The sequence below is a fragment of the Carettochelys insculpta genome, chromosome 9, assembly GCF_033958435.1.
Source record: "Carettochelys insculpta isolate YL-2023 chromosome 9, ASM3395843v1, whole genome shotgun sequence".
Classification (NCBI taxonomy): Eukaryota; Metazoa; Chordata; order Testudines; family Carettochelyidae; genus Carettochelys; species Carettochelys insculpta.
The window spans coordinates 55,622,938-55,637,932 of NC_134145.1; the positions used below are offsets into that span (position 1 = coordinate 55,622,938).

Consider the following 14,995-nt stretch of genomic DNA (forward strand, 5'->3'; position numbering starts at 1 on the left):
AACAACAACAACAACATTTGAAAATAAATCCTCATCCTCCAATATGCTTGGAAACTGGAAATGTCAGTTTCATGGCACAGGTTACAAAAAGAGTAGTAAAAACATTTTAGATACCAATAAAAGAAATATTAAAAGTTATTTAAGAAGGCTATGAGTTTTTCATAGAGATGAAATTGACCAAAACAGCAAAGTGCACATATATTTACAAGTTTTAGACTTGAATAACAAGGACTAATGGGAGGCTTGTTCCTTTCCACCAGAAACCTAGAGATTTGAAAGTATACAAATCCCTAATATTTGAAATATTAGAAACTCATTCATCATAACCGTAAGCAAGACAAGAAAGGAGGAGTCATACCCTATTATTTGAAAAACTGTATTCCTCATCGTTAAGGATCTTTTCACTTTCAGCTTCTAAACTAGAGACACGAAAGCTGTACTGGTAAACCTTAGAGCAAACAGAACACCTCTGTGCTGCTTCCCTAACTCTTGAGTATCCTCTTTAACCGCACAAAGCATACCCACTAGGTGAAGGCTGGGTTCACACAAGAAAAAAATAAACAAAAATGCACCTGTTAAACATGCAGATGAACCATAAATACAGAACTTCACACAGCAGCCAACCTCCAAGTTAAAAAAAAAAACCCTACAGTAAGACACTAAATGGTAAATCAGTCAAGTATTAGCATTTTTTTCCCCAAAGTGCTAAGCCATATTTGTTAAAGCTTTGGCTAAAACAGAATACTTACAACAGTTTGTAGTTGAAGCATTTCTTTCCATCCGTGATGAACAACAGTTATGGATCACAACTGATATGGAGAGAGTACTTTAAATAAGATACTGTTGCTGTAACACAGTGCCACCATACTGGAATTTAAAAAGGGGATTTTTGTTGCAAAATTATGCTTCCAAGAAAGAGTCCTTTACAGCAAAGTCTCTGATATTTCCAAAATGAAATCTGCCCTTACGTTGATATGCTAGGACATCAAAATTGTTAGAGAAGATTTCATATACCAAATGTTATCTACCACACACAAGCACAGAATAATTCAGCAACAGGAGCCAGAGACCAAAAATTAGAGAATGCGCAGGGACTCTGATGTTTTGCCCAAGAGAAGATAAAGGTTTTGGTGTTTGTTTTTTTTTGGTTTGTTTTAAATTATACATAAATTGATTCCAATGCTGAAATGAATGAAATCCAGCAGGCAACAAGATTTTTTTAACGTGTCAGAACTTTCTCCACTAAGTCTTCAGCATCTTGGTCTACTGAAAACTATATTATTGGTGGATTACCATCAATACAATATTTTTTTCAGATTAGTACTATATTGGTACCCAAACGGTATGCCATTATAAAAACTGGTTCTTCAACATCTTTTATAGCAACAGCAGGTAGCAAATCACCATCATTAACATATCCCACAACAGATGTATCAAGTATATTAGCAGACCAACAGCTATTCCTGAACTAAGTTAAACAGTCCACACTGGAATCTTTGCTTGATCTGTTCTCAAGCAGACAACAAAAACCATATATCTTTGACAACGGAATGCACAGAAGATTTTTCAGTCACCTTGAAAAAAAATTAAAAATAAAACCAAGAATCCTAATTATAGTAAGAAATATGCTCTGAGTAGTTTGAAGACATTCCAACTAATGTCCATGAAGATGATGGAGGTGCCTCTTTAATATTAAAGAAATCATAGCTATAAAAGTTGGAGTCCTCTCTCAAACCTTCCTGCAAAGCCTATTTATGTTCCTTTGTGGGTGCATAGTAGAGTTCCATGGGTTTGTTCACTTTCCAGTACTTCTCGCTGACCAGCTCCAATGAAAAGGAACCATTTAATACCTAAAGGAGGAAAAAACACCAACAATTATGAATATATATTTTCCACCATCTTGCTACAAACTGCTGAGTCTCCTGTCATAGTACTTTGTGGGCACTGTGAAAATCCTAAAGTATACTTAGAGAGCAACACTTACAGAAGTCACCTGTGGTTCTGGCTGCAGTTAACAGATATTTAATGACAGGCAACACAGGAAATAGATTAACTGTTTCTAGTTGCGTATCTGATCATTATAATCCAATGACTAGCAACTCCATTCCAATAGTCTCCCTTGTTAGTTCATATCAATACAGATTGGATCTTAAAAACAAACAAATGAAAGGGTGGTGGTGAGTGTAATTTTTTCTTTTTTGGGGTGGGGGAAGAGAAGGGTGTCTATTTCCATGCTATTCCCACCCAGTAGCACCAACCAGTGTGCTAACTGCTTTCCAAACAAGAAAAAAAAAAATCACACTCTCTTCAAAGAGCATGCACGCTCACAATAGATAAAGACAGGGCAGGACAGGGGCATAAAATCAAGCAGCAAGATGACCAGAAGAGGCAACTCATCACTAACTACTCAACTCTTAGCCACACAATGAATTTCTGGTGTGTTGGGTTTGGGGAAAAAAGGAGACAAATGACACAGAGTTGGCATCACAGGAATGGGGTGGGCTGCAAGATGTGCCTAGTAACACAGGTGGATAAGTAGTGAGGGGCAGAATTATAAATGACCTTGAAAGCAGACATTAGCTTGATGTTTCTCAGGCTTGTTTCCCTGCTAATACTGCGACTTTATGAACAGCTAAAATGCCGTGAGCCAGGCTGCCTCTTCCTGTGGAAGAACCTGCATGATGGAGTTGATGGGGAGGTGAAGTTGGGTAATTCCAATAGGAAGAGCAGGGACTTCTGCTACAGAAAGCATCATCTGCAATGAAGCCCTGTGTTTCTATACTGGCTCTGGAGTCCTGCAGCTCTCTCACCGGGTCTCTTGCTAATTCTGCTTTTGAGCAACTTTACTGTATAATGCGCTATTGGAGTATGTCTCCCCCAGTTATCAGTTAGTGGATTATTCACCAATATTCTTGGAATGTCCAACAGTGTACTGGTAAATATCTTTCAAATATGGTTATAGATTGCCCTAGAAAGGAAACTTAGGCATTCCCAGAGTCTGTGCACTAAATGGGAGGCAGGATGGCGTAGAACTTGGGTCTGAAGTCCAATTTATTTCATTCTTTAAACCAGCAAAGTCTTGGGGGGCAGTGGGGGCTTTATTTCACTTTTTAATCGGGTGGGGAGCCTTTTTTGGATCAGGAGCCACACAAATGAGAAGAAAAACAACCCACCTCCTCAAGGACCCCCAACTGATAAGCAGAAGACGACGACACACCTCACTCATGCAACCTGGGCCATCAGGGTTCCCTAGCATTCCAGCCCCACAGTCCAAGGGCCAGATTAACTTTTCTGGGTTACATGAGATTCCCAGGCATTGGAAGCAATGACAGGCAGAGAGGCATTTCCTGCAAGCCAATGCAGGGGACAGAGCCTCCCTGTGCAGCCATGGCCAGCGCACAGCTGCTTCCTTCCCTCCCCAGTTCCCCAACCAGACCTAGATTCCTGCCAGTATTACTAATTGAAGAGAGGTTTAGAGAAGGAAAGAGAAACCTGCAGCCAACCCTCAGCATCCCCCCATCTGGCTGGAGCACCAGCATCTGCTCACCCTGCTGCTGTAGGGAGAAGGGAGGGAGCCTCCAAGCCTCACGGACCAGATCAAGACAAGCTGGTACCGTAGGTTCCCCAACTCTGTGGTAAGCCTTCCTGGAATTAGTCAGACAGGCAGGAATCTAAAATAGCTAGCGATACAGTCTCAAAGTTGAGTAGTCATTTAGCTAAAAAGCATTATTGTCCAGTAGCAGATTCCAAAACAAAAAGCAGTCAAGTAGCACTTTAAAGACTAGCAAAATAGTTTATTAGGTGAGCTTTCGTGGGACAGACCCACTTCTTCAGACCATAGACAGACCAGAACAGACTCAATATTTAAGACACAGAGAACCAAAAACAGTAAGCAAGGAGGACAAATAAGAAAAAGATAATCAAGGCGAGCAAATCAGGGGGTGGAGGGGGAAGGTCAAGAATTAGAATATTCAAGAATAATATACATTATATATCAAGAATATTCTAATTCGGCACATTAACATATGGTTTAAATCGTGATGGGAACTTTGAGTCACTATAGGGGCTCGTCTGCATACTTGGCTCAATCTAATTCTTGTCCTTCCCCCCCGCTCTCTGATTTGCTCACCTTGATTATCTTTTTCTGATTTGTCCTCCTTGCTTACTGTTTTTGGTTCTCTGTGTCTTAAATATTGAGTCTATTCTGGTCTGGCTATGGTCTGAAGAAGTGGGTCTGTCCCACGAAAGCTCACCTAATAAACTATTTGCTAGTCTTTAAAGTGCTACTTGACTGCTTTTTGTTTTGATAGTGTATAGACTAGCATGGCTTCCTCTCTGTTACTATCAGATTCCAGTGACTTAACCAAGTTTCTGAGGACTGTGCTTACTTAATCTTTGCACCTGTCTGAAATACTACTGAGGTGTGAATTTTATTTGATATCAGCAGATGTGCCCCCCAACTGATAAAGGGCCAGACTGAATTTTCCTGGGAAGTGCTATCCACCCTAGGGCAACAAAGGATGTTCTCAATGAGAAAGTCCTCTAATCTAAGTACCAGTTTCCCCGCCTGAATTTCTATGCATAAAATAGAGAACCAGATCTTCAGCTGGCACAAATTGGTAAAATCGCACTGATGTCAATGGCGCCAAACCACTTAACCTACCACAGGGAATGTGTGCCCAGAGCATCTACACATTTACATCCCATTCTTCTTTTCCTGCTGTTGATGCTTTTGCTGGACTCACTAGCCACTTGCCGAAACCCTCATTAGCACACAATACTGGTGCTGTGCTTTTTAACAATGGATTATGGATACAATCCACAGACCAATTTATAGAAATAATCCAAACTGATCACAGTAGCATAGCAAATCCATTGTACCTTCAAGTTGTAGTACTGCTTTCCTAAATTAGGCAGAGTATCAAGCAGATCAACTACTCACAGTATACTGGCCATTGGCCGTAGCAATGTAAATTGTGTACTGCTTCTCACTGGCTGCATCAAGGTTCATCTGGTTTGACTCTCCTTTGCTCCGAAGTTCTTCTAAAGCCAACCTCACAGCTAGGTACTTAGACAAGTGATCAACTGTGGCATTGCCTGAGGTCTTTATGTACCTGCAACAGCAACAACACAGGCAACCAAATATATGTGAATCTATTGTACGGAAGAAAAAAAGACATTAGATAAGCACCACTGTAAAAGTAAACACACACATATGTAAAGAGTAGGCAGTGCCTCAATATTCTCACTCAAGATACAAAAGAAGCCATTTACTTAATAAAGGAATACATAGAAGAAAAATCCCCACATTCCTCTTCCATAGACTCCCACTCTGCTTGGAGATAGGAAATATATCACTATTTTGTCGTCATCTGCCTGATTGTGACACACACATAAAACAAAGTAAATACTAAGGACTGCTCAAATCCACTGAGCACAGCAGACAAGAACTAGATACTTGACATGCTCTTCTGTGACCTCCGTTCTTGCTCTAGCTATTCTTCATTGACTCCTCATTTCTCTGAAAATCTCAGTTGAAGCCTGAGACTTTCAAAAGTGCCTAATGGCTTTGTGTGTTGTGGTTCTAGACTCAGAGAGCTCTCATGCAAAATAGTCTGCATATATTTCAGGAAACTCCCTGTACAGTGCAGATATTAGAACTTATGGGCATGGCTCTGGACAGCATTACAGAGAATTTAGGGTAAGGTTCACTTTGAATGGGACTTGTGCTTCTGATCCCCTTTTGAAAAATTTCACTCTCCCAATTTTCAAGACAAAGGAATTCACGTGTTGATTTATTTAGTTATGCGCTAACACATACATAAGGTTTATATATTTCTTTTCAAACAGAGTGAGGGGACTGGTATGTAAAATAATCCTTGATCTTAAAATGCAGTCAGTCAATCAAGTGTACCACAACAAAAGCAGTGTTGTGTTCTTAACTGTTAGAAACTCGCTCTGCAATCAAAGGTTTAAAACAGACTATAGTACCCATAAAATATGAATACTTTTCTAACATTAACAAAAATAATTAGCTATTTAGAAAAAGCGCATTCGGTTCACCAGGACAACCTGTGACTAGAGAAATGGATGTCTATAATGCAATCTCAAAAATCCTCAAGAAACAGATCAAGTAGCAGTAAGACAATAATTGAAAGATGCTGAAGATATTTACCTGGTCTGGGCACTGTCGTCATTCTCCATGAGTGTAGGGTGCGGCCTGAAGACTAGCTCTATTTCACTTGCACCGTCCATTACTGGGTCTATAGCCACAGTTGTATTGTTATTGTCCAGTTCTAGCCCAGAATCATCTGATGTTTTGGTTCTTTTGTTACTAGGACCTGCTTCCTGATTGCTGTGCGTTGAAGCATTGCTACAGTGTGAACTGTCACCGTTATCCTCTGCGCCACTGCCATTCTCAATCTGTTGTTTCTTGCCTCGTTGTAGCCTGATTAAGGATATATATAAATAAATGTGATCGGCTCAGCAACTAACCAGCATTCAAAATTCAACAAATTCCTTTAAGTTTTCACAAGAGATACTGTAGGCTAATGATTTTTTTTTCAATTGTCTATAAGCAATCAGAGGGTTTTGTTACAGTAAGCATATTCAAATGCACCAACATTCATAATGATTACATCCGTATATGTTCAATGAGAACTCTTTGTAACTTTGTTTTCCATAGTGACTATGCTTAAATATGTTGTTCCTGCACTGAAGCTACAAAAAAGGATTTCCTTTTCTTTGCATGCATACTGTGCACATGAACAATGTTTTAAATGCAGATTCTGAAACAGATTCCTATAGAAATACACCACACAAATTATGACTTATTTTTTTCTAAAATTTTATTGTAACTGAAGTCTTTTGGGAATACAGGCCAATAATTATTTTTACACAAGACTGCAGGCTCTTCACATCAACATTACTATGGTTTCCTTACCACACACTCTAGGTCAAGATGATGTGTGCAGAACTATTAGTTTTATACATATCAGAACAGCATACCTGAACCTTCCCACCCATGACAGACTGGGAAACTGAGCCATCTGATAAGGACACTATGTACCACGTTGCCAGTGAATTATTGTATTTAATACAATTAAAGGTGTAACCTTTGGCAAATTATTAATGAACTATAGCTGATTTATGCCACCCCTTTCATTACTCTTTTATCTAAACAGGATCCCGTATATATGCCACCACACTAGTTACTTTGAGCACTGTGAAAGGGTAATATCATCTGTGCCTTCAGTGTGAATTTCAGGCCCATTTTACTGTAACTCTCTGTCTTTTAGGCTTAAATATAGTGCTACAGCAAGCTGAGAAGTTCTACGTATGACTTTCAGTCCTGCAAAATAAATTGTCATTAAAATGTCCCACCCGGTTGCAAGATCTATTTGCCTCTTTCACCCCCCGCATCACAACAACCAAAACCCCCTATGAAAGAGATTTTACTTGCCACAAAACCAACAAAATTCCTTATCCCTGATCAAGCATAATTTTGCAAGACATCAAAATTGTGCATTATAAAAAAACGAGACATTATGGTAGGATATGCTTTCCACTCTGAAGCTATGTCCAGACTACCAGGTTTTATTGACAGAAGTTTGTATCGGAAGACATCCAGAAACAAAACTCCTGTTGACAGATTGCGTCCAGACACCCAGGTGCACTGAAAGAGCAATCTGCTGTCAATAGAAAGCAGCCCGACAGCCCAGCCACTCCACTGGCAAAATTCCCACCCAGGACCACGTCAGCCAGGGTTGCAGATCACCAGTTCTTTCCAAGAGCTAGTGCTGGAGCCCTACGGAGATGTGTGCTTAGAGGGACCCCTCCTGACAGCTTTCCCTGCCCCTGCTGCAGGCTCACCTACCCCTGTGAAGGACAGCAGGGCTGTCTCAGTGCCCACTGTGCTTGCCCTGTGTTTGCAGGTGACACAGCCAGTCCCTGAGTGCCATGCTGCCAGAGCTGCCCCTGGGCTTGCAATGGCCCCATACGGACATGCTGCGTGCTGAGCTTTCTGGCAGATGCCTTCCTGTTCCTCAGCAAGGTCAACCCCAAGATCATCTTGGGGACCATCACCCTGGCGGCAGAAGCTACACACCTGCACTCACCCTTCCACGGTGCACAGGCAGCTCTGGAGGCACCACACCAGTTCAGACTGGTGGGACTAGCTTGTCACGGAGTGGTGAGACAGTCAACATTGGCTCCAAAACTTCTGCATGCGGAAGACCACTTTCCTGGAGCTCTGTGCCTGGCTCTCCCTGCCCTCTGGAGATGCAACATCCAGCTACAGCACGCCATCCCTGTGGAGTAGGGGGTTGCAATTGCCCTGAGAGCTCACCACTCCTAACAGCTACCTCTCAGTGGGCAACCAGTTTGTCATGTGGAAGTCACCATTAGGGCCCTCCTCGTGGAGGTAATGCAGTCTCAGGCAGCGGTCGCCACATGGGGCAGGAGGGCGTTCTGCTAAAGGGGGACCCTCAGGAAGAAGGGGTGGGGGTGTGAGGAGTGGAGGAAGTCCCCTCCTCAGGGGATCGAGCTGTCCAGCACGCACACAGAGCCCTGCTGCTGGTGGGGCTGGGGGTTGCCTCACGTGAGGAAAAGCTCCCAGAGAGTTCAGGGGGTAGCAGACAGGAGGGAGCTGGGAACCCCCACAAGGCCCCAGGTACTCCCTCCCTCAGTCCCCATCATGTGTGTTCAGTTGCCTCCCTCTGCAGGTCACGAGGGCCATCAACTTGATTCTGCTGTGGAGGGTCAACCATCTAGGAGACCTTGACCAGGTCATGGCCCAATCTGCTGCCCTGGGATTCCCAAACTGTGCCAGAGCTATTTATGGGACCCACATCCCAATCTGTGCCCTGGAGTATTGTGCAGCCAAGTTCATCAACAGGAAAGGCTACTTCTCCACAGTGCTGCAGGTCCTGGTTGACTATTGTGAACAGTTTACAAAAATTTATGTCGGGTGGACGGGCACAGCACATGATGCCCATGTGTTCCACAGTTCCAGCCTATGCCAGAAGCTGGAGGTGGGCACACTTGTCCCCTGCTGTGATACGGCAGTTGGGAACATGCAGATGCCAGTCTGCATTACAGGATATGTAGCCTACTCCCTCATGCTGCAGCTGATGAAGTCATATACTAGACACCTGAACCCCAGCAAGGTACAATTAAATGAGCACTTGAACCACACCAAGATGCAGGCCAAATGCACCTTTGGCTGCCTCAAGGCACAATTCAGGTCCCTGCTGACCCACCTCAATGTGGAGGAATGCAACATCCCCCAGATTGTGGGGTCTTGTTATATCCTGCAAAACATCATGTGGGGAAAGAGGGAGGCCTTCCTCCTGGAGTGGTGGTAGTGGTGGGGGGCCAGAAGCATGCAGGGGTGTGCCTACGAGCAGCTGAGCACAGCCGCCATCCACCAGGCTCATTGGGATAGGATGCGGATGTGGGGGGGCCTGAAAGAGAGCTCCCAAGAAGCCCAGTAACCTTCCCCAGGGTCCCCCGCATCAGAAACCTCTACCCCACAGCCTTATCCCATCCCCATCATGACCCCTCCCTTTGCCCCTTCACACTTGCTCAATCCCTGCACAATAAAGATAGATGCACATGTGGTGAACAAGTGACTGGCTTTTAATGGTATGAAAACTATTAACAAAAATGATGTGTAAGATGAACTGCTCATGTGAAAACTATTCACAAAGTTATGTGAAACATCAAGTGCTCATGTGAAAACTATTTACAGGGGGAGGGACAGCGGCTGCGATTATGGGGTGTTCGTGGGTAACTTGCCTTGGAACAGTGCGTGGGGGGGGGCTCAGAGCATGGGGTGTAGGACCCCAAGCGGTGCTGGCCTCAGGATCCCCTCCTGCCACAGTTCTGGGGCCCCCATTGGAGCTGGGACCAGGAACAGGCAAAAACAAGGAGGGACTGCAGCAAGGTCTGGGTGGGCAGAGAGAGAAGGGGATGTCTGGGGGACAGAAGAGATGGGGGGGTCCATGGAACCTTTTGAGAAGTTAAGCAGGTGTACGGCTGTTGGGGTGGCCACAGGCAGCTGGGCCAGCATGTCCTGCTAGACACTTGTAACAGAGTCAGACAGACATTAACCGGTCCCACACATGCAACCCTCAATCCACGTCCTGAAGATAGTGACAAGCTGCCACGTGATGTATTCATAGACCCTCCACCATCTCCTGTGGCTCCAGGGGAGAACAACCAAGGTGGAAGGTGTGGCCTGGCCATTTTTCCATGCAGATACAGCTGTTCAGAACACAAGAAGGGAGAGACTATGAGTCATCCCTGCAACACAGCCCCTAAGCCCAAGCCCCACCACCATGAACAGCGACCAACACCTCCCAGGCCAAGGGATGGGGATGTCCCAGGAGCAAAGCCATATGTGGCCTGTGCAAGAGGTCCTGCCACACAGGGACTCTCTGGTGTCCCTGGGATTGTGCTGACCACTGCTGACCCCGCTACCCAAGGAAGACCAAAGCTCGTGTCTGGCCACAAAGGGGTCCCCTCAGAGGTGGGAGGTGAGCAAGGAGCAGCCTAGCCTTCCCCACCCCCATCCCTCCACACACCTGCAGTCTGCAGTGCTGCCCACAAGAGCAGGCGCTACCTCACACCTGCAGACATGCCCATGTGCTGTATACCACACTCCTCTGTGTGTCTGGAGTCAGGCCAGCACCCTTGTGGCAAGCCTGCTTCCAGCCATGGCAGGTGCTGGGAGCTCCTGCCCCGCCCTCCCCCGCAAGGCCTAATGCTCATCCAGCCTCCCATGAGCCTGGCAGCAGAATGCTGCTCCTGCCCTGGAGCTGTCTGTTGTAGGTGGCGCACACTGCCACTGCGCATGGTTCCACACGCTGTGATCGCAGCACAATGTCCTGTCTGAGTGATACTTGCACCCCATCCCGCCTGTGCCCGCCTCCCACACCCTGGGGTGTGACACATGAGGCACTCACCGGAGGGATCCTCTCCAAGGTCAGAGGAGGCCTAGGAGGTAGGGGCCTGGCTGCCAGGGACCAGGTTCAAGGTGACCACCAGGCTGCTCAATTGGGAGCCAGCTCCTGCAGGTGAAGTGTTGGCCCTCCAGTGGCTGGTCCAGTTCCTCATGCTCCTGCTTCACCAGCGGTGCCTCAAGCCCCAAGTCCAGGCTCAGCCCAGGGGGTGAGGTGTCTCCTCTTCCCACCAGGACACAGTGAAGCTCAGAGTAGTAAGCAGGATGGGGGGGTTCTTCCCCTCAAGCATTCCAGGCCCTGACCTCTGCCACAGCTCCTTAACCTTCACTTTCACTTGTTCCAGGGTGCAGCGGGAGCAGCCCTGTTGTACCCTGTAAATGTCCACCTTCCTGAAGCGAGACTTGGGGTCTTGCAGCATCTCCTCCTTGGCCCAGAGATCCAGGAGGGCCTGGACCTCTGCCACACTCCAGGAGGGGACACGCCATTTGAACACCTGGAGTAGATCTTGGGTCCCCGGAAGCTCCTCAATTGAAGACTCAGAGGGGTCTCAGACTGCTGGTTGCTCAGCCACATCAGTGCTCTGCAGGCATGGGGAAATGCAGCATGCTCCCACGCTCTCAGCTTCCTGCCACAGGGTTCCTCAGGCTCCCTGCAACTTTAAGAAGGGCCAGAGGTAGGAACCATCGAGCACTGATTGCTGTTGACAGGGTGTCCACCAGGGCACCTGTGCAGCATCCCGGAGGTCTTTTCTGTTGACAGAAGGCCCCCCAGAACCTCCAGACACGTCTTATCAACAGATATCTGTCCACAGGTGTTCTCTCTCATGGTGAGAAGGGTTCGCTGTTGACAGAACGTGCTTCACATTCTGGACACTCCCCGGGTTTTGTTGCAGAATAGACGTAGCCTTAGGGGCCATTCAAAGAATTGACAAAACCAGCAGATTAACAAGGGGTTTGGGAAAGGGACAACTTTCAAAAAAAAGCACAAAGCAGAACAGTATTCTAAAACAACTATGATGTACCTTAGGGGTAGTCTCTTCAGACATAACTTAGCCCAACTGGGGTTATTCTTTGTACAGATTTCACTGTGAATCTGTATGATCATGTCGCAATATGCAGATGCCTATATTTTCACTAATTTGCAACCTGTGACACCAATGTCTGCCTTTTGCATAATACATAATCACTGGTTTGTGAAGCCTAATATTTGGCTGTAATGGAGAGTTTGGGAAGTGACACATGAACTCAAATTGCTGGTCAAAGGTAGGAAGTTTTACTTATTTAACCCTCTGACAAAAAGTATTGGGAAGAATATTTTATGTTTTAGTTTGCTTTGAATTTTAAGTTAATGTTACAATAAGACATACATCTTCTCTTCAGAGCCTTATACCTGTTCATTGCTTGAATCTTTAATCCTTCCTCAATGCTGTGGCTCAGAGCTTGCTGGTTATTGTGCTTACTGATCCTTGCTAGGACCCTCTCTTGATGAGCCTCATATTCATCACGGCTTGGATAAATTTTACTGATGAGGGCATCAAAGTTTGGATCCGGTCTCAGTGATCTTTTAGAAACAAGCTTTTTACGACACGTGGGGCACTCTTTGTTTCTAAATCAACAAAAAAAGAAAGGGCACAATGATGGTTCTTCATGATTGCAATCCAGAATTCCTTGTCATGATGCAGTTCATGCTTTCCCTAAGACATTTACTGTACAGTCAACAGCCTGTCAGTATCTTCTAGGAACGGCCTTCTCCTTTGACAGCAGTTACTTACTCTCCCTCCAAATAGCTTTTGTTCTTGCTAATAATTCTGCACGGGTCACCCCAAATAAAAGGTTTATTTACATAAGTTTATATTGACATTTATGGATTCAAGTGTCTTGCTTTTCTTTGAAAGCAGGTTCTTTCCCTTAGCTCCTATGAAGGATCCTATCCTTTACCTTGATCTGCTGAATAGCAAAAACTATCAACCAGCTCATCTTCACTAGGATTTTACTTAGAGCTGGTTTAATTCACCTTAAGAACACTTCGTCCTCCAATGAAAGCAAGAGCTCATTAGTGGAGACAATATTTTTGTCATACAGGGTTCATTCATTGACATTCTAACTACTTTAACTTATAATTAAAGGTAATTATACAATGGAGACCAACATACCATCTTCTGTATTATGTTCCAGGTCATTCAGTAATGAATGAAAATATCCCTTGACTAAATTTATTGTTTCCATTTCACAATACACGAGAATCATTTTGAGATTAGAACAATGTATTTACATGTGCATAGTTTTTCTTGACCAAGACAGGAGGGTTAATTTCTTTTTTAAAAAAAAAAAAAAGAAGGTCAGTGTCATCCACTTTCCCCAAAGACATTTATTTTCGCTAGCTCAGCAGTTTTCAATCTGTAATCTATGAACCCTGGGGTCCAAAGGGGTCCAGACCGCTATTAGAAATATTTTAAGATGCCACAAATGAAAAAAGGTTGAAAACCTGACTTAATTACTGGGAGTTCTGATTAAACTAAAGTACAGATAAAATAGAAAGGGAATCAAATGTGACATATCAATACAGATCATTATGATTTTCATACCATCACTGTTATCCTCATAGAGTTGATATTTCTATCATTGAATTAATGGTAAACAGATGGGTGATTCCAAATTCCTTTAAATTTAAATTGTTCTCAAGAATAGTTATCCATTAGTATTGGTTTTAAATACAAACTAAATACACATTACCCTTGTTAGGGAATCTTGCACCCTATATATTTATACCTGCCTTTGTTAAGATCCACTGAGATGTGTAATGACAAATTATACTACTGAGCTATCTGGCTTAAGAAAGGAGAATTTTTCTGTTCTTTCAGCAATAATTTAGTTTTTCTACTTTAATGTATATAAGGGAAAGGGCCAAACATGTAAACAGTGAAGTAATACTGAAGTACACACTTTAAAAATGCTGGTTACAGTGTTCTTTGGTTCCTTACAATCTAGTGGTGGCGAGCTTGTATATCTCTGAACACATAAGGCTTCAAAAGGGTTTCACTGTGTCACTTGGATTCTAGATGACCATCCCCCTGAAGGCAGGATTCTTAGACATACATTCTTTCTTACATACCCACTTCTGAGGGCTGTAATGATACAGTCAGCGCAGAAACGATGCAAGCATTCCTTTGTTGTCATGGTGTTTTTCAACATATCCAAGCAAATGGGACACATTAATTCACTGTGCAGGCTTCTAGGTGACACCACTATTTCCAGGCCATCCGTTATTGCTTCCTAAAGGTCAAATATTAAAGCAAAATGATATTGAGTTCACTACACAGACACAATGTAATCTTTGTAAGTAAATTATTGCAGAGATACTACACTACAGAAAAACACTGAAATAAAAGCAAACTAAATAATTCTACTTTTTGTAACAAGGTGGCACTCCATGTTTTTATTTTTCAATATGTGACATTTTAAAGAGGAAACTAGAGATTATAATCAAGCATTTTACAAAAATGCTTTATAAAATTAAACTGCCCTGTGATTTACACTGAAAGGTATTACACTCTACTTTTACAGCACTGCCTTGCATGAAATTAGCTTCTTAATCTGTATTACCTGAGGTGTTCTCTGTAATTCATATAAACTGAGCTCCCATGTTTTGCTTAAAGGTTGAGTTCCATTGGTCTGCACGGCCTGAGACATGGCTAGGAAAAAAGGAGGAGCAGGAAAAAGATTACATAATCGTAAACAAAAACCTAAGTGTGTTTAGCTGAAGCCTGATGCAGATCCCCTCTCCTTTAAACAGCATTGTGTTCAGAGACAGAGCAAGTTCTATTCTAATAAAGAATAAATGAGAAAAATGATTCCTAGAGGATGAAGAAAAGCCAGAATAAGCACCAAATCCATTCTCAATTACAAAATTGCAATCCCCTCTCTGGTAACTGGAGTCATACAAGTGTCACTCAAGCTAACACACACATCATAAAAGTCAGTTAAGATTGCTAAGGAACAGTTAGGTCAGACAAAAACCTAGGAACTACAGCG

The 14,995-nt window shown here is 43.7% G+C and overlaps 1 protein-coding gene across 6 annotated transcripts in view; it reads right to left on the minus strand.

The window, feature by feature from the left end:
• Window positions 1–1,288: 1,288 nt before the first annotated feature.
• The window catches only part of RNF2 (ring finger protein 2), a 50,742-nt gene continuing 37,035 nt past the window's right edge, over window positions 1,289–14,995 (minus strand). For all 6 annotated transcript variants that reach the window (XM_075002253.1, XM_075002250.1, XM_075002248.1 and 3 more), the window contains 6 exons: window positions 14,567–14,655; window positions 14,076–14,236; window positions 12,354–12,569; window positions 6,176–6,448; window positions 4,943–5,114; window positions 1,289–1,850 (listed from right to left, as the gene is read on the minus strand). In XM_075002253.1, the coding sequence (XP_074858354.1) occupies window positions 1,749–1,850; window positions 4,943–5,114; window positions 6,176–6,448; window positions 12,354–12,569; window positions 14,076–14,236; window positions 14,567–14,653 (1,011 nt within the window). In that variant the 5' untranslated portion in view covers window positions 14,654–14,655 and the 3' untranslated portion in view covers window positions 1,289–1,748. The remainder of the gene's footprint in view (window positions 1,851–4,942; window positions 5,115–6,175; window positions 6,449–12,353; window positions 12,570–14,075; window positions 14,237–14,566; window positions 14,656–14,995) is intronic.